We start from the raw sequence: 18,728 nt of genomic DNA on the forward strand, positions 1-18,728 counted from the left end.
TTTAAACTTTTTACTGGTTTTTGTTGAGGAAGAGAACAGCAGGTAATGTAAGCTACAACAAATGTGTTATTAATTTTATAAAATTGCTAGCAAAAGTTGCATATAATAAAGTAGATTGCTAATAAGGAAGATAATAACTTATGACCTTGGGTAAATATTTCATTTTTATTTACTTCGTTCCCTAATAAGAGATACCTAAGGGTCCTATTAAGAGATAGTATCTCTTATTTAGAACCCTTATTTGGTATTATTATGATGCTCACCTTTGATATAATGAACCTCTACGGACTTGCATATTTCGTTCACTATATCCGAGGTTCACTAAATCCGAAATGTCTCTCCCCTACTCTTAAATGACGGAATGAATGAAACTGTGAACAAGAAAATAAAATACTGTACAGCAATTAAAATATTTCATTTCTGTAGAACGGATTACACTGTATACTGTATACTGTTGGTTTACTTAAATTATGCTGTCGACCCACGTCCACATGCGAAAGACCACGTTCAGTGTCACTTATAATATTCGCCTCATCTTCCAAAGAAAACATTTTACGCTTCGACATTTTTATACAGTACATGCACTGTTCCAACACTAGAAACAGACTGATCAGGTAGAGATTACAAACACTGTTATGGTGTGACTGCGTACTCAGCCTTGGAATTTCTCAGGTCACTTAATGGAAACTGGGTGGGGGTTGATGAAGTTTGAAAGCCATCGGAATCTTATTTTCATTTATGCTCTGGATATAAAGTACATCCCCTTTAAATGAAAGAAGACAATTTCATTTTCCGTTTTTTCGATGCTATCCGTCATAATGGAAATGTTTCTGAGAACAAAAGGCAACCCTTCGACGGTGGAGAACTATAAATAATAGTAGAGTAGTGTGCCTGAGAACAGACGGTGAAGTGAGGCAAGGTCGTCACGCGTTGCTTGGATTTACAGTACAGCTTATTGTCTAGGACAGGCCTGCAGAACTATAGCTCTTGAGAGCGACTGCTTTCCTCCCCTTTCTTACCCCACCCACCTTTTCTACCTGTGCGGTCACGGCGTTCTAGTTACGCTCGGCTGCATCAACATTCATTCTCGGGGCGGAAGTCGATCATCACCAATAGAAGTGGAGTGAGGCTGACGTCATAGTTCCCCTACTTGCGACTTCTGCAGGCCTGGTCTAGGAATCACTAATCCTACCTTTGTCTTTTGACTAAAGGAGTAAGAAACTTAAAATGTTGTTCTCAACACATTCTTTCAATTTTATACGAGAAGGTCTGACTCCAAATAAGAATTTCTCAGGATGAGAATTTGTCAGGATACAACTCTTGTAACTTCAATTTTTAGGGTTCACTATAACCGAAGCGAGGATTCACTATAAACGGAAATATTAATGTACTTTTTAATGTATGCGGATCGGGACCAACGATTTAGGTTCACTATAGCCGAATGTTCACTATAACCGAGTTCACTATATCCAGAGTTGACTGTATATGTTTGTCTGATCGGTCTATCTGATCTCTCTTTCTATGTGTATATATATTTATCTGTCCATCTAGATTCATCCGGCCATGGATGGATAACGTCTATGAGAAAAGGCACATATTCTTAATAATTTATCTCGGTGTAATCGACACGTAAATTACATTTATTATTATTATTATTATTATTATTATTATTATTATTATTATTATTATTATTATTATTATTATTATTATTATTATTGGCCCATTATTCTGATACAGGTATTATCGCTTCCAACTACAAATCTAGAGAACCCTAGGGATTGAGTTCTTATCTTTGGTATCTTTGTTTTGTGTTGAGAAGACTTTACACCAGCCGTGGCGAAAATGTAACTCACGAGCACATTGTGGCTCGCAAGGATAGCTATGCATTTCTCTTGCTTCCTACCTCCCCAACCCCCACCCTCTCATTCACTGGAGTCAAACTCCGTTCCATTTGTATTTGTCTCTGACCTGCGAGTGGCGTATCGTCACAATGTCTCTCTCGAAACCATGTACCTCTACAAAAACGAAAGTTGCAAGTAGGATGGGAGGACGCATTTCTTTGCTGCCAATTTGATGAGAATATTAAATGTATGATTTGTTCACAAGTATTACGAGGAAAACGGTTGTATAACATAAAACAGCATTATACTACACGTTACTCATGAAACATTAGAAGGTTAAGTGTTGTTATTATTATTATTATTATTATTATTATTATTATTATTATTATTATTATTATTATTATTATTATTATTATTATTATTATCCTTTTTCAGCATATGTACGAATAATGCGGTTAGGTCTTCAATTTAAACTCACAGATTTACAATGTAGTATTACAATGAAAGCTAGATGTAAGGACTTGTCAAATGTTGAACTTTTCAAATCTTTGCCAAAAAATAAATATCCGAAGCTTTGTTCTTTCGCTTGCTCTGTTGAAGCCATGTTCGCTACAACTTACATTTGTGAAAAATTGTTTTCAACAATGAAAATAGTAAAAACCTAATTTAGATCACGACAAATACCTTCGTGATCAACTACGACTGGCAGTAAGTGACATAATTCCTGATTTTGAAACTCTGTCGCAGAGACATTCTGAAGACAGTTAACTTTAGATTGTGATAATGTGTCCGTAAGGAAAATGAAAATCCGTTAATAAGTCAGACAGTTGTTTGACTTCCCCTTCGGGTGTCCGCCTCCCTCCATAGGTGCTATGCACGTTGCAGGTTACACAGTGGCTCGGCGCACGATTACATTTTCGCCATGGCTGCTTTACACTATACCGGCCGCCTCATTACAGTTGCACTGTTGATGATGATGATGATGATGATGATGATGATGATGATGATGATGATGATGATGATGATGATTGTAGTGTTTACAGTCCGTGGAGAGTACCGTCGCGAGGGGTGACTTTGTGCCATGAGGGTGACTTTGTGCCATTCGCGAAAAACGTATGGAAGTATTCTTTAAGACCGTGACAAGGTTTTAAAGTCTACTTCCTTACGTTTTTTTATGAAATGCGCGAATGGCACAAAGTCACCCTCCTGGCACGAAATCACCCCGCGCGGCGGTAGGTGCATAATTAAGCATTTTCGGTAATTGGTAGATGATCTCTCGTGACGTCAGTATGGCGCCATGTCTCCACCTGAGACAACACAGGCATCACACAAACAATTGAAATTGTGGCGTAGGCGGAGACTCGAACCCATTACGCTAGAGCGTCCACATAAAATTACATCTGCACGCCTTAGCCCTTGCTAACTAATTTTAGTAATTAATTTTATTATGTGTACCATAGATACTAACAATATGCAATATATCAGATGAGAGGACAGGCGCGTTGTGTGACATGCAGCACAATCCAAGGCGCGAGATAAATCATAGCGTGATGAATGAGAGAGTCCGGAGGGGCGCGTATTCTGATAGTCATGTGCTTGTTTCAGGGCATCACGCTGAAGATGAATGAGGAGGGGAAGTGCATAGTGGCCCGTATCATGCACGGAGGGATGATCCATCGCCAAGCCACGTTACACGTTGGTGATGAAATACGAGAAATCAACGGTGTGCCTGTTGCTAACCAATCCGTTAATGCCTTACAGAAGATTCTGGTAAGTAATTTATTATTGTACTTCGATTATGGCCTTTTTCAGCACCTTCAACTTCCGTTCTTCAGAAGTGCCTGTCTTTCTACTGTCCTTCCAAAGCACGACCTCGTATTCCATCTTTTTATATTCTTCTAGGTCAGCGTTTCTCAAACTTTTTTGAAGTGCGGACCACCTTTTTAAGTCAGAACAGTTCCGCGGACCACCTTACTCTTGTTTCCTTCGAAAGCAAATTTGTCATTTTTGTAGCATATTTTAATACCAGAATACTTATATTTTAAAATAGAATCAATTAATTAAAATTAATTTAATTAAATTAATTTTATATTAGTATTAACTAATTAAATTAATGTTAATAGAAGAAAATTCATTTTCGTTTTTTTTTAATAATTCAAGGTTTAGATAATCTTTAACTAATTAACTAAAAAAATAAATGTTGGTACTCACATTAATGTGATTCTTGCACAGTTGTTCTATACTTGGCTGTATGCTGGTAAGCTTAAGTCGGAGATCGTCACATCAAATCGACTTTGGTACTTTGTTTTTATTAGAGTTAGTGATGAAAATCCTTCCTCACACAGATACGTAGAAGCAAACTGAATTATAATCTCTAAAGCACCATTGTAAAGTTCACTATATTCCTATTCTCTTTTCACTTGTGATGAGTTCCAGAAATTAACCAAACCTTCCGCTTCAAATTTCATTTTAAGTCCGGTGTCTTTCGAGAGTTAAATTAACTGTTCTCTTTCACTCAGTGAAAGTTTGTTAGTTTCAATATCGCAATGAAAGTGATCACGAATCCATGAAAATTCGTCATATTTACTTGGAAAATAAGTTTCAAATTGTGACCTCAGGGTTGTATTATTGGTGTACGACGTACAGTACGTGACCATTTCAATGTGCAGACTGGGTGTCGGCAAAACTATTAAGAAAGTCATAAATACATGAAAAGGTTCGGTACTTTGGTCCTCTGTTATGAATTCTTGTGGTCCCTGGCTGGGTTACAGGCGCCAGATGTGCAGGGAAAGGATGGCAAGAAACACCACGTTCATAGTGCTTCAAATTCCTCTTTTGTTGTTGAGAGTAGAGTGGGAAGTCGGTAGACAGGTAGGATAATAAATTTCATTAAATGTCAGTATTGAGAGAAAAAGTGAAAGGCGATTGCCATATGTCATTTCCAAACTCTGAGATTTTCAGCTATTAGTGTGATACGCAATTCGTTTGAATTTTATTTTTTCTTCTGTCTTTTTTGAAGGATCACAAGGGCAGACCTCGAGGACTACAGGTGGTCCGCGGACCATAGTTTGAGAAAAGCTGTTCTAGGTCTTTCCCTTCCTTTCCTCTGTACCGAGACCATGATTTCTTTTGCGAATCTTAGACACTAATGCATTGAATATACCCTTACTGTGAGCTTTTCTACTTGTGCTGCAGAGCTTGTCACCTCTCCACGGATAGTGTGAGGGAGCAACACTTGCTGTAGTCTCCGTAAAAAGGAAACTTTTCCCAAATCTGCAAATTGATAGAAAAATTATTTCTAATTTTCAAAATGAACATCATTATATAGAACTGTAATTTTTAACAGCATTGAAATCTTGAAATAGCGAGCGGAACTGGAGCTATAAGACTGTTCCTAGCCTGTCAAGTTGATGACGTGGAGGTACAATGTTGGCCCTGAGACGCGGCATTTGTACCCGCATCCATTCATGGATCAATTATGTGTTGAGAAAAACCAGGAACGAAAGTTAGGGAACCGTTTGGTTGTCTTGTGGTAACAAAACATAAAGAACATAAATAATACTCAGTTCAAAGTCACTTTAATAATTAAGAAATTGGCGCTGAAAAAAAGTGGCATAACAAACACACAAAACACAGATGGCCCGACACACAAAAGTGTCTTGCCCCCTCTCACGAGAAGGGCGGATGGCTTATCTTTGAGAAAATCGCGATTTATATTCCACTTATGAAAACCAAAATATCTTGTTGTGCCTTTTAGGCATAGCAACAAATTTATCAAGGCAACACAAACGGTTTAGACACTGCATTGTACTTTCTCTGTGGCATGATCGGTACTTTCTTATGGATAAGAGGGATTTCTTATTTAGAATGTGATCTCAGGCTTTCGAAATAATCACAAGTTTAAGTATTCACTATTACTAAGTTTATTAACAAAATATCAAATTAGAACAATTAAATATAGAATATTGGAATTGAAATATTATTTCTGAAGTATCATAATGGCTGCTAATTGTAAAGTATGAGAATTGAATAGTTCATTTTACCTACAGTTTCTGTAGGGCGAACACTGGTACTATTCTGAGATGATGCCATTTTCTGCCTTTCTTCTGGACGTCGGGAAATTACGACCGCTGTTGCATGACCGCAGGTTAATGACGAATGACCAATGACCACCGCGATTTCGACGCTCCATGTCCATTTTATAAGTTCTCGAACCGCGACCTTGTGACGTAACAGAGTGACGCTATTTTGCCCGCGAATCTTCTAAATAGACGGTATAGCATTGACCGAACACCACGCTTTCGATTCTTAACCATTATTTCGGATCGGCGTTTCCTGTTGTCACTTGGAACAATATAGACTTAAGGAACTCTCACAATATTCAAGGATTTAATCGCCTGTTTTTTATTGAACCAATATAAAATCGGAATTCAAAATTATCACCAATCAGAAGTCTCGCGAGAGACGCGGATTGTACATGATTACTGGACAATCTGTGATTTTTCGTTATATATATGAGCTGTTGCTTAAGAATGGGTTTGCGCTAAAATGCAAGCGGACACATTTCCTGTCTTGTGCAAGGACTGGAGTTTGACTTCTTGCTGACTCGCTAAATGTACTGCTGCGTGGAGAAACAGGAAACTCTGTCGCGTGTTATAAGCATGTCTTCCAGAGATAATCTGAATATTTTAATAAGTACGATTTCTTTACTTTCAAATAAAGTGAAAATAAGTATATTGCTTATGGTCATAACCAAAGTTATGATGTTTACCATAATCCTTGGGCACAACATATGGTAATTCCATTCTCACTTCCCTTTTAAGAGAGGACAACCAACAAAGCATTATAAAAGTTTAATCATAAAATAACTTCAGTCTATAGCAAGGGAAGGAGAAAATGCTAATATTAATCATCATCATCATCATCATCCTTCACGAATTAGGCCTCTGTAGACCTGTTTCGGCCCCATCTAGCAGTCTTCTAAAAGGTCTTCCTGGTCGACGATGTCCTCTAGGTTTATACTGCATCATAATTTTTGGGATTCTTGAATTTACCATTTTTCTTACATGATCTAGCCAATTGAATTTGTATTTGATTTTTTCTTCTACTGACTCCACTTCTAATTGTTCTAAAATTTCTTCATTCCTTTTTCGGTCTAAAAGAGTATATCCTGCTGTCCTGAAAAATTTCATTTCCGTTGCTTTGATTCTGTTCATGTCTTTTTTCTTTAATGCCCAAATCTCGCTTCCGTATAAAAGGGAGGGTAATGCTAGTGTATTATATATTTTTATTCTTGTAGATTTTTGTACTAATTTAGCTTTCAATGTCTTGTTTATTATTCCTAGAATTTGTGTAAAGTTGGTAATTTTGTTGTTCTCATCTTTTTCATTTTGATAAGATATTTCACAAATCAGATAATTGAAATTTTGTACTTGTTCGAGGCATTGGTTATTGTGTATTATCTTACTTCTGACTGGGTCTTGTCCTAAAAATGCCATTACTTTTGATTTTTGTGCTGAAATTTCCATCCCAAAATCTTTTAATATTTTATTTAATGTATATAATCCTCTTTGTAAATTATCCTCTGAATTGGAAATTATATTAATTAATATTAATTAAATCCCTAAATTAAAAAAGTTAGTCACGTCCCCTCAATAAATAATAAATATCACAATAAATAAACCATAACCCCGAGCTGACTAAACTCCTTCACACAAAACCAGACTCACTATTCGTGGAACATACACATGTTCGTCTTCGCGGTAAAAGTCTTAATCCACAAATTAGAACAGAAAACACAACAGTTAATCAACTTTCTCACAAGTTCAGCCGAGGATACACACTTCTCACAAAATCCGTACATGATGACGGTAGAAAATAACGCGTAGAAAATCCAACAGAGTAACTCTGCGAGTAGAAAATGTACTCATGCAAGCAACATGGCCCGACAAAAAAATCACTATCAGCGTGCGGACCAGATCTTTTTACCAGGTCGATCACGTCTCCAATCCGATGCATATCCGACCAGCGCTCGCAGCAGAGGATCAATCTCCGGAGGAGTTTCGATCAGGAAAACATGAGAAAAATCTAGAACGGAAGAACCATTACCCATTCAAAAGACACAATGAAAAGCTCGCGCAGATAGCCTGTACCAACCGGAAGTGCAGGGAGCATAAGCTGAAAATATAAATAAATAAAATGAAAATACAACAAAAGAATCGAACTAAGACAAGAGAAGGAAAAAAAGGAGAAAAGAAGGAAAACAGTAAACGTGACGTAGAAACAAAACGCCATAGCCCTTATGCTTTTCCTTTTCACTCGCTCCTCATTTTTTCTCCTACCATTCTTTCGTTCTCTTTTCTTTGTTATGTCCTTTTCTACCATTTCCGGCCTCGTTACATGCGGAACGCCCACCATATCATCACAGCCATTATTATTGCCCTTCATCTCCGATGTTAGTTTTCGCCACGTCCGCCTGTTAAATCGAAATATCTTCAGTCTGCCTTCATATTAGGTATTTGCCTATTTTCTTACCTCTTCCTCCTCTTATTATTTTCATTATTAGGTAAAATTATTTTTATTAACTCCCGCCTCACAAGAGGGGATCTTTTCTGTTTCTGTGACCCTGTTTTACGGTTTAAAATCTATCTTCCAACTTGTGTGTTCGATGATAGACCATTCTCACTGCCCCTATATGTATATCCAGATGTGGAGACCGGGCCAGTGGACATGTATGCCCACGCAGTGCTCCCTATGAAAGCCTGGAGCGGTGTAGGTACCCCTGAAATATATCTACGACCTGTTACCGCTGGCTAAAAGAACCGCAATGTAATCAACCGCAAGTGCTCTGAAGTCATTACTTTTGATTTGTGAAGTTTATAAGGATTTTTCGATCATAAATGTATTATCTTAGTCAGTGTTTTTCGCTTACTGGTCATCAAAATCCAAGCGCTAGTTATTATGAAAGGCCAGGAAATCGACTGTGCGATGAAGTCGATAGTACTTTAAAATCACTTCGCCATAGTCTCGGAATCGCTTCACTTCGTACATAAAAGGCATCGCAATCTACAGCCACTTTCTGTCAATTCACAGAACTGCAAGTTTCTCCCCCCAGAGAGAGAGACTGCTCATGACGTCATAAAATTGTAGCCATCATGACATGATTGAAGTTTTTTTTCTTCAAGCATGGTATTGCACAGTGTTTTATGTGCGTGATAGAAGACATATTGTTTATTGTCTCAGTGAACTCTTGTAACTGAATGTTATTTATGCTTTATGTAATGAGTATAATACCCTATTTATTATGTAAATTTAATCTTTACTGCAAAATGGATACTATATAAATTGCAAAAAAGAACTTCGGATCCTTTCCCCAACTAAAATTTTAGAATAATGTGTTAAGTTTAGAAACACTCTTAAATTTTTCGAAAATTAATCATGTCCGCTTTGTACGAAATCATTCATGTGACTCCACCGAAATGAATATCCGATCACTTTCATCGTCATATACAGATACGAAAATAAAATTTGGACCTCTCTTATTGTGTAAGTTTCGCTTACAACACACTACGCATGTGTGTTCCAGAAGTAATTATAAGGTAAGCCCATAAATTACATCTGCAATGTAAAGTAGGCTAAAGTCGAGGGATTTCATTGCAGAAAGCTGTCATACTGAACTACAGGTACTAATGTGATTGAAAAAAACTCGAAATAAAATGTAAGTTTGGCTGTTTCTTGCCCTATCAGTTCCCTGCTTATGGGGCAGATGTTTTTGCGAGCCAACTTTTAGGTTAACACTGCAGATATATCTGCATGATGTTTGTGACACTGCTGAGGTCTCTGATGTACAAATCATGAAATAAAGTAGAAAGTATTTAAAATACAATAATTCAATCAATCAATCATTTATTAATGTCATGAGCAACAGTTTGTTGCAATAGACATGAAATGTACTACATTACAAGAGATGTAACATAATATTTGACATAAAATGTAAAAACAGATGAATACAAACATAGCTATACATGAAATAACAGTACTGGTAATAATAATAATAATAATAATAATAATAATAATAATAATAATAATAATAATAATAATAATAATAATAATAATCGTAATAATACAGAGCAATGCAGCTTAGTAATTTAGAATACCTGTAGTCTAATGTATTATTCTATAAGGTACACGTACCAAATAACCCCACCTTAACACTTAAGTCACTGTTGCTCTGGAAATAAATTATGTACAAACACAAAAATTATGACAAAGAAACTTTAATTTTATCTTTAGAAAATAGCACAATGAAAATTGTGATATTATATACTGGAGAAGAATTACAACTTAAATAGGAAAACTTTGTATACTGGAATTATTAGGAACAGCTTGTCCAATTAACGCCACCTATAATAATAATAATAATAATAATAATAATAATAATAATAATAATAATAATAATAATAATAATAATAATACAGAGAAATGCAGCTTAGAAATTTAGAATACCTGTAGTCTAATGTATTATTCTATAAGGTACACGTACCAAATAACGCCACCTTAACACTTAAGTCACTGTTGCTCTGGAAATAAATTATGTACAAACACAAAAATTATGACAAAGAAACTTTAATTTTATCTTTAGAAAATAGCAAATGAAAATGGTGATATTATATAGCCTACTGGAGAAGAATTACAACTCAAATAGGAAAACTTTGTATACTGGCTTGTCCAATTAACGCCACCTGTTTTCTTGCAACCTATACACTTATAATTATTAATTAATTATTTTTCCTAAGTAATACAAATTGAACTAAGCAACTAAATTTGAGTTTCTGTTAATAAAATACACAAAATCATTCAATACTAATGAAATATTCTTGATCTGAAACTGAAACATCAGATGGATTAGGAAAATATGTTTTCCGGTAACTTCTTACATTCAAAAAAGAGACGAGACACAGTAGAAAGTTATAAACATAAAAGCATTAACCTTAGTTAAATACGAATGTTATCCCAAAAAAAAAAAAAATTAAGAGTCTGATAAGCTATTGAATCAATATCAATACTGTGCCCATTCTGGACATTTGTTAATTGAAAGGTTAGTGTTTTTCCTGATGTTTCCACACTAATCATGTAAATACCTCATACAATATAGATATAAGAGCAATGAAAATGCTATTAAAAACTGAGAACTATCGTTAAACAAATGAGTAACGTGTACTAACGCAACCTAAAATTTTATCTGTAGACCTTTAACGCTACGTGGCGTTAAAGCGGTACTGAGTACTTGATAAAATTAAACGCCTGTTTCTCTAACATTTTCAAATGTTATAGACAGCATATACTTTCTCTACATAAAAATATGTTTAAGGATGATGAAAATATATAGTTTAATATAGTTATTTGCTCAACACACAAAATAAAATACTGTATCTTACCTATATATAAGAACAGCCTTTCACTACCAACACACAACAGCAAAATGCTGGAATATCATGTCTAAGCTTAGTATTTCAGCTACGTGTAAGCTGGAATACAGTTGCCTACTCTCATACTGTACCTGACGTCACAGCCCAGGGATACGTCTCGTCTGATACAACATAGAACCTCATCTTACTCACGCTCACTCTAGTTTGTGTTGAAGCCGGAACACGGTCATAGTGAGTGCTTTAAACCAGTGAAATGTAAAAGTCGTATTATTTACTTAACGTAACATTTGTATTTGTGACGAGGTAAAATGCCGAAGACAAAAAGTTCGAAGTATGAAAGGCTGGAGGACTTAATTCAGAAGTTCGGAGCCAATAATAATTTACATTATATGTAAGTTGTGCAAAGTAGATATAAAAGTTACAAGAAAACAGTGCATTGAAAGACACTGCAATACAAAAAGGCATAGAAATATGGTTGAACGTAACTCAAAACAAGCAGTACCATCAAACTCAGAGAGAGTACGATAAGAAATTCATGTTTTGCAGGGATCTATGTGCCATGATTGTCAGTGCCAATATACCGCTTAATAAATTGAACAATAAACACTTTAGAGAATTTCTAGAAAAGTACACGAAGGAACATATTCCAAGTGAGCCCCAACTCCGTCAGCACTTTGTACCCATACTTTATGAAGAAAAAATATTTGTCACGCAGGTAGGCCCTGGCCAACTTCGAGCTGTTGCGCCTTTAGATTTAAAGTCAGTAGTTGCTGTACTTTTATTTCAGGTTGGATGCACTCTACGAACATGCAGTAAGAACATGTTTGTCTGCGTCTTTCTCTGCTGCATCACCTGGGTTCCACCTACTACGAGTATATAGACTATTTACCCGCAACTTGAGTCTTTTGGTACCAGGAATACTAAGCTTAATCATGTCACTCGTAAATGTCAGCGGACAGCTAGTAACTCATTTCATCACTAGATTGAAAGCGAATGGAGGCTACATTAGTGCACTACCGAAATCTGTTTTTGTTAACAAGAATTAATAGGATGGCGTTAAAGGTATATATGGCGTTATTTGGCTCAGGGACTTTATTATATGTTCAGTTCTGTATTTTTATATAAATTTGTACTTGATCATGTTATAGCATCTTCCGATGCATTTGAAATTTGAAATAAATAAAATATATAAATTACAGTGGTGTCAAGAAATTCACTAATACTACAGAATAGAATAAGCTGCAGTGCATCAACAGCTCCTCTTTAACACAATAATTTGTCATTGTATAATTCTTATTATTGTTATGTGTTGAATTAAATGAAAGTGTGTCTCTTATTTCAGCGTGAGGCGAGAGGCTCGGTGACATTCAAGATAGTACCGTCGTATCGCAGTGCGCCACCCCCGTGTGAGGTACAAGTAAGCCCCGCTTCATTATATCCATTTCTTGATAAGCTTAAGCACACAGCGCCCCTGGATTAATACCAAGCTGCATTGCACTTCCGTACCTCTGTGTCCATGTAATCCAGCAGCCCTGTGTATTTCTAGTAATAGCAGTAAAATATTGGCAATACACTAATATTAACAGTTGTTTGGAAAGTTTCTACATGATGGTGTAAGTCTTATGGAATTCAGAGACTGTAAACATTTACGTTGTGCTAAAGATTTGACGTCACTTATTTCCTCATCGGTCTTTTCTCGCTTACAAAGTTCCCTACTTTGCGGACAGATGTCTCTGCAGGCGAACGTCTCGCGAAACTGCAGAGAGAATGAAATAGGAATCGTCTGTATATGTATGGGTGAACACTGTAAAGGCCCCTTTCACAATGAAAATTAAACATAACCGTAACATAAACACAGAAGTTTGCGCCCAGGCTACCAAATAGGATCATTCACAATGATTCACATAAGCATTGACATAAACTTTGCCGTAAGACGTTAACATGAAAGTTTGCAAACTCCAAACTTTCATGCTTATGCTTACGTGATTTGCAAACAGAACACAATCGTGGAGCGCTGAAGTATACGACAGAATATGAGGAAATGGCGTCGTTGTTATGTTCCCATGGTTACAAAGTATGTTTGCTGTTATGTTTATGTCCCCATCGTGAATGATGGTATGACTTCTTGATTTTACCGTAACGTTTATATTCTTAAGTTAACGCTTACGTTATGTTTAATTTTCTTTGTGAATGAGCCATAAGAGAATATACTGCAGTGTATTTCATTACCGGATAGCGAACGAGCCCTCGAAACAATGAAATATATAGACTATTATATTGTTTCCATTTGTTGTAAGATTCTCAATGACTTAACACAATATAATGAATAAGAAAGATTATAATCATGCATAAGGCTATAATTCGATTTATCTCAATTGAATTAAGAATGTATTACGATTAGATACTGTTACTGTTTGATTTTCCACAATACTCGTATTTAGAAGGTATTGTTCCCTGTAGGCCAAAGTCTAGCCATGCTATCTTCCGTATTTAGATGGTATTGTTCCCTGTAGGTCTAAGTCTAGCCATGGTATCTTCCAAGTTTATCGAAGTCTTTCCAGAGATTGTTATTAATATGATCTCGATAAAACTTAGCTTCCCTTCTTATAATTGCTAACTTCCAATGTGACTAATTGTTCACTATATCGTGAAAAAATAACAGAAATAACAACTTGTGTATAATTAATCTATCTTTATCTCCAAAAAGCTTATATTTTCACTTTCGTCTTTGTCGGTAGCTTCGTTCTTGCATATAAGACTTTCAATTCTATTTTAGCATATAACCATTCAAGAACAATTGTAATTACCTTCACAGTTATAAATGTAAAGCCAGTTGTATATTACTTCCCGCTGTTAGCCAACTCTACTGATATTACCTGTGCTTTATGTGCAAATAGACACATAATATGGTTTGATAAATATTTATTGACATTGGAGGAATCTCAACAAATCAAATCATGTTAATAATTAGAATTAGAATTCATAAAACATTTACAGATTTTAGAATAAACGCATAGGGTATTGAAATAAGATGACGCTTTTGAATTAGTAGGTATATCTATAAAACATAGTGCGTGAAATGAACTAGTAATGTCAAATGTAAAAGTTTACATAAGATAAATCGTAATTATTCTTCACATGATTTATGATCTTGAACTTCAAAATGAATAATAATTTGATATACAGAAGTTTAAAATTTTCTTTTATACTTTTTCTTCAATTCAGTTTCTTTCTTTTTCCTCTTTTGTTATCGTAATACTATTATATGTAATTTTAATATTAAACTGTTTTATTAGTGCCAATATTACTGTTATGTTTCCACTTAGATTGTTATTCTTTCCTTTCTTGTCTTTTTCTTGTTTACCTCCGCCTCTTCTACCAACTTACAAACCAGTGCGATTCAGGGAAAGATATAGGCCTAACCAACTCTAGGCTCTTCACATTGTGAGCGTCTCTTACTGTGTGGTCAGCACCCTGCCACGGAGATGTCACAGGACAAGTGCAAGACAAAGGACAAACATCCAATCCCATAGAACATAGATAAATCTCCATCCACGCCGGGAATCGAACCACGGATCGCTTTGTTTGAAAGTGCCGTACTATTCATGAAACCATACAGGCAGAAATATTATTATTCTATTAATAAAATCTTGAATATCTCCTTTGAATTACTCAAATCTTGCCGTTAAAAATTAAGATATATTATTTGAAATAAAAGCTATTGAAATTATTCTAATCCAGTGGATTCATATTTCCTTTAATATGTAGTAACACAAAAACAGAAGAGGTCAGATTCCTTTACTACTTAGGCCACATAATGAGATCATAGACTCAGAGTAGCTCAATTTAAATGCAGACATTTTAAATCTTGTGGTAAATATAAAAGCACTATATTGAGAAGCGTGAGACCTGACACGGTTATAAAGTTATATGATGAAACTATGAAATTTCGAGCTTTACGAGTCAGAATTATGGGCACAAACATGAAGACAGGAAGTCAGAATATAATTATTACCACAGATGCGACTGCTGATGTCACTAACGGCCCACGAGCAGCTAAATCGTTAGTGGAACTGAGTTACTTGTAACATTAAATATTTCAAATATAACGGAGACTAATGTCTTCCAATTGGATGAAAATCGCATCCTACAAAATCGATATCCAACCTGTAAGAATACGCAAAAAGAGATGATGAGTATGATGATGTTGTAGGACAATGCGACAATTTTATTGTTATCACCAGGCTTCGAGACTTGGGACCCGATACAATAAGTTTACTGTGCATGTACTATAGGCTGTTGACTCGCTGCAGGTAGTGAAAGGTAGAGATGTGTTGAGGTAACAACGTTGCTATTTAGAGTAGAGTACGGTAGTATGGGGAAACAGACACATATGGACATTCTGAAAGTAAATATACATTACACAACGACAATGTCAAAAGAATGTGAAAAGCATTTATTCTCCTGTATTTCATAAGCATTTGTGTTTAATTATACACAGGGTTAATGGTGGAAATAAACATGTAGCAATTTTAATTTCTTCATTTATCCTGTTGGTCGTCTTTAGGAAGTGCAGTTTCAGTACCGAATTACAATGTACTACAAGATACATTTTCAGTGTCTCAAACGTAAATCTTTTTCGGTTAACGTAAATCTTTTTCGGTTATCTGCCAAACACAGTTTGTACTGTGAAAAGCTGCTCTCTACGTCACATTACGTGATAGGAGCAAAATAAAAAAACCTAACATCATTGCAGTCTCTAAGAGACAGTCCTTTATTCTCAGGTGACTCTTGTCCACTAATTTGCTGTTTATATACACAATATTCCATATCCGTTATTTTTACATAAAATTGATTTCCACTTCTTTTTTACACGTTCAGTACCCGGTGTACTTGGTGTCTCATTAATTCTCTGTGTCATTTCCTCAACTAATTTGAGGACTTCCGGCATCTCTTGCTCTGACTTTTCTAATCGTCTAATAGTTTCAGACACAGTTTGAAAATGGGTTTGTATGAAAACCAAATCATTCGTCAGAACCTTCAAATCTAGAGCTTTAATTATTCTAAGTGCAGAACAGTCGTCACTCAATGTGTTGATTATCTGCACAATTGTACGGGAGTATAGCCTATAGCATAATAAATAGCTGCATTAAGCCATGTACCCCATCTAGTAACAATGGGCTCTGGAGGTAGAGGAAGAGTGTACGTTAGTTTCTTAATTTTGCATTCGTCTTTGCGTATTTGTTGGCATTCATTCTACAGTACCCCCACCCACTGTACGCTATACCACTATACTCAGTACGCCGTTATGCGGATTTCCCACTGAACTGCTCTATTGGGTCCGAAGTCTCGAAGCCTGGTTATCACCCTCTTTGTTCGTTCAAACACGGCCGATTTTAATGGACTCTTAATGGAAATAAAATTGTTAGCGTTACTTTCTTAAAAGAAACAGATCTGGATGGATAGTGTCATGGTTACCGTACGTAACATAGGCTACCCAGTCCACGAATAAGAAGGCTAAGAAAAAATTTACCAGTAATTTCTCGCCAATGTGAAATTCAATCCTGTTAATCGTAATTCTTACCTTTCATCCCATAATCGTAAGTAACGCATTCCACCTTGCAGGTGTCCTCACACCAGAATTGTAATCCTTCAAATCGCAATACTTGCAGAGTCAGGAATGTCATATTCGTCATACAGATTGTAAACGATACAAACTGCCAAGAAATAGGTGGTAGAGCATAAATACCTGAAGAAAAAAGTCAAACAAATGTTTTTCTGTAACTGTCAAAGTTTTCCCAGAATAAAAATGTTTTGTGAGTAACGTTTTTGAAAATGATAGTAGATAGTCATTATTTACTTTATGCAATAGGTACGCTGAAGCAGTCGTTTGTTATAACGTGGGTCACGTAAGAACAGTTCCTAAACAGCAAATATTGCTGTCTCGTCAGTGTTGCCAACTGTTACCAGATATCACCATAGGAAGTAGAATAACGATTCTGCGTACTGAATAACTTATTTACTTACCGTACTTTACCTTTATGTTGGAAGGCTATTCTAAATAGTTCAATAATTTGTAACATATTTTCGTAGGTAAATTATACTAGAAAGATCAACATGTTAGGTAATTTGTCTGGCAATATGAAATTCATTAGTTTGACTAAGCAATTGATTCACGAGATCTAATCTAAAAAAGCATTTTGTTTGACCACATTAATGCTAACTCCGAAAATCGAATACCATCATGAAATGTATGCTTAAGAATATTCATTTCTAATAATTTTACTATTCTAGTTTTAATTGCTGTCTCCATGAGCAATTCCTTCTTCATTATCTTCTTTCGGTTCAATCTGAAAGAAGAGAACGCCAGTAGGGGAAGTTATCCCCACTCTCACAGCACGCTTTACGCTTTCTTGGTGGAGTCGCTGCCATGCTTTTTCCTCTCTTTGACATTATTGTAATAAAAATCTAAACAGGAAAGAAATTCATTAAAATGTGAAATGGTATTTCTATCGAATCCGCCATGTCCAGACAATATTGATGAGAAATAGAAATAAATATATTCCTTATTCTTTTGCTGATTGTGGACTACATTTAAGAAACTTCTAGAACGCTGTATAATCTATTTTGGTCTTTAATTATTAAGCACATAGAATATATATAAAACCCAAAAATACAAGAATGTTGCTTACTTAAAAATACAAATGTCTGAAAATGAAAACTCTGAAGAATATGTATAGAGAAATAAACATTTGAACATAGCATAATAATGGTAGTGACATCCACAACAAAGAGTTGACACGAATAGTCCCGACGAAAGAAATAATGTGCTGGCATGTGTTCTACAATTCAATGAACTAAACGCTTGACAGACTTTAAAAGACGAATCACCCATCTGTATCTCTTTATTCCAAAGAGAAAATTACTGATGGATCTGGCTTTAGATTATATCTCGATTAATGTATATTAAAAATCAGTTGAATTTACGCAATCCATTAAAGGTTTAAAATATTCTTCTTCTTCTTCTTCTTCTTCTTCTTCTTCTTCTTCTTCTTCTTCTACTTCAGGCATTAGACCTCTCGGTCTGTTGGGCCTCTTTGATCCAACCATCTTCCTTTGGGTCTTCCAATGTCCCTTTTACCTTTCGGTTTATAATTTAGAATCTTCTTAGGTAGTCTTTCATTGTTCATTCTGTTTACGTGGTCTTTCCATGTTTGTCTCTAATCATCTACTTTATTATTCAATTCGTATATTTCTAGAAGATTTCGGATGTCCTCATTACGTAGTCTATCTCTTTTTGTGACTCCTAGGCATCCTCTCAGAAATGTCATTTCTGCTGCTTGTATTTTACTACGGACAAGGGTCCAAGTTTCACTGCCATATAATCCGCATGTGGAACTGCCATTGTTTTATAGAATTTCATGTATTTTTCCTTTCTAACTTTGCCTTTAGAGTTCCA

At 35.6% G+C, this 18,728-nt stretch overlaps 1 protein-coding gene across 12 annotated transcripts in view; it reads left to right on the plus strand.

The window, feature by feature from the left end:
• The window catches only part of CASK (peripheral plasma membrane protein CASK), a 766,374-nt gene that overhangs the window by 596,028 nt on the left and 151,618 nt on the right, over nt 1-18,728 (plus strand). For 6 of the 12 annotated variants that reach the window (XM_069812914.1, XM_069812912.1, XM_069812916.1 and 3 more), the window contains exons 3-4: nt 3,447-3,611; nt 12,612-12,686. In XM_069812914.1, coding sequence (XP_069669015.1) covers nt 3,447-3,611; nt 12,612-12,686 — 240 coding nt within the window. The remainder of the gene's footprint in view (nt 1-3,446; nt 3,612-12,611; nt 12,687-18,728) is intronic. The other 6 variants (XM_069812913.1, XM_069812918.1, XM_069812917.1 and 3 more) reach the window with 1 other exon arrangement.

The sequence above is a fragment of the Periplaneta americana genome, chromosome 16 (assembly GCF_040183065.1).
Source record: "Periplaneta americana isolate PAMFEO1 chromosome 16, P.americana_PAMFEO1_priV1, whole genome shotgun sequence".
NCBI classification, from domain to species: Eukaryota; Metazoa; Arthropoda; class Insecta; order Blattodea; family Blattidae; genus Periplaneta; species Periplaneta americana.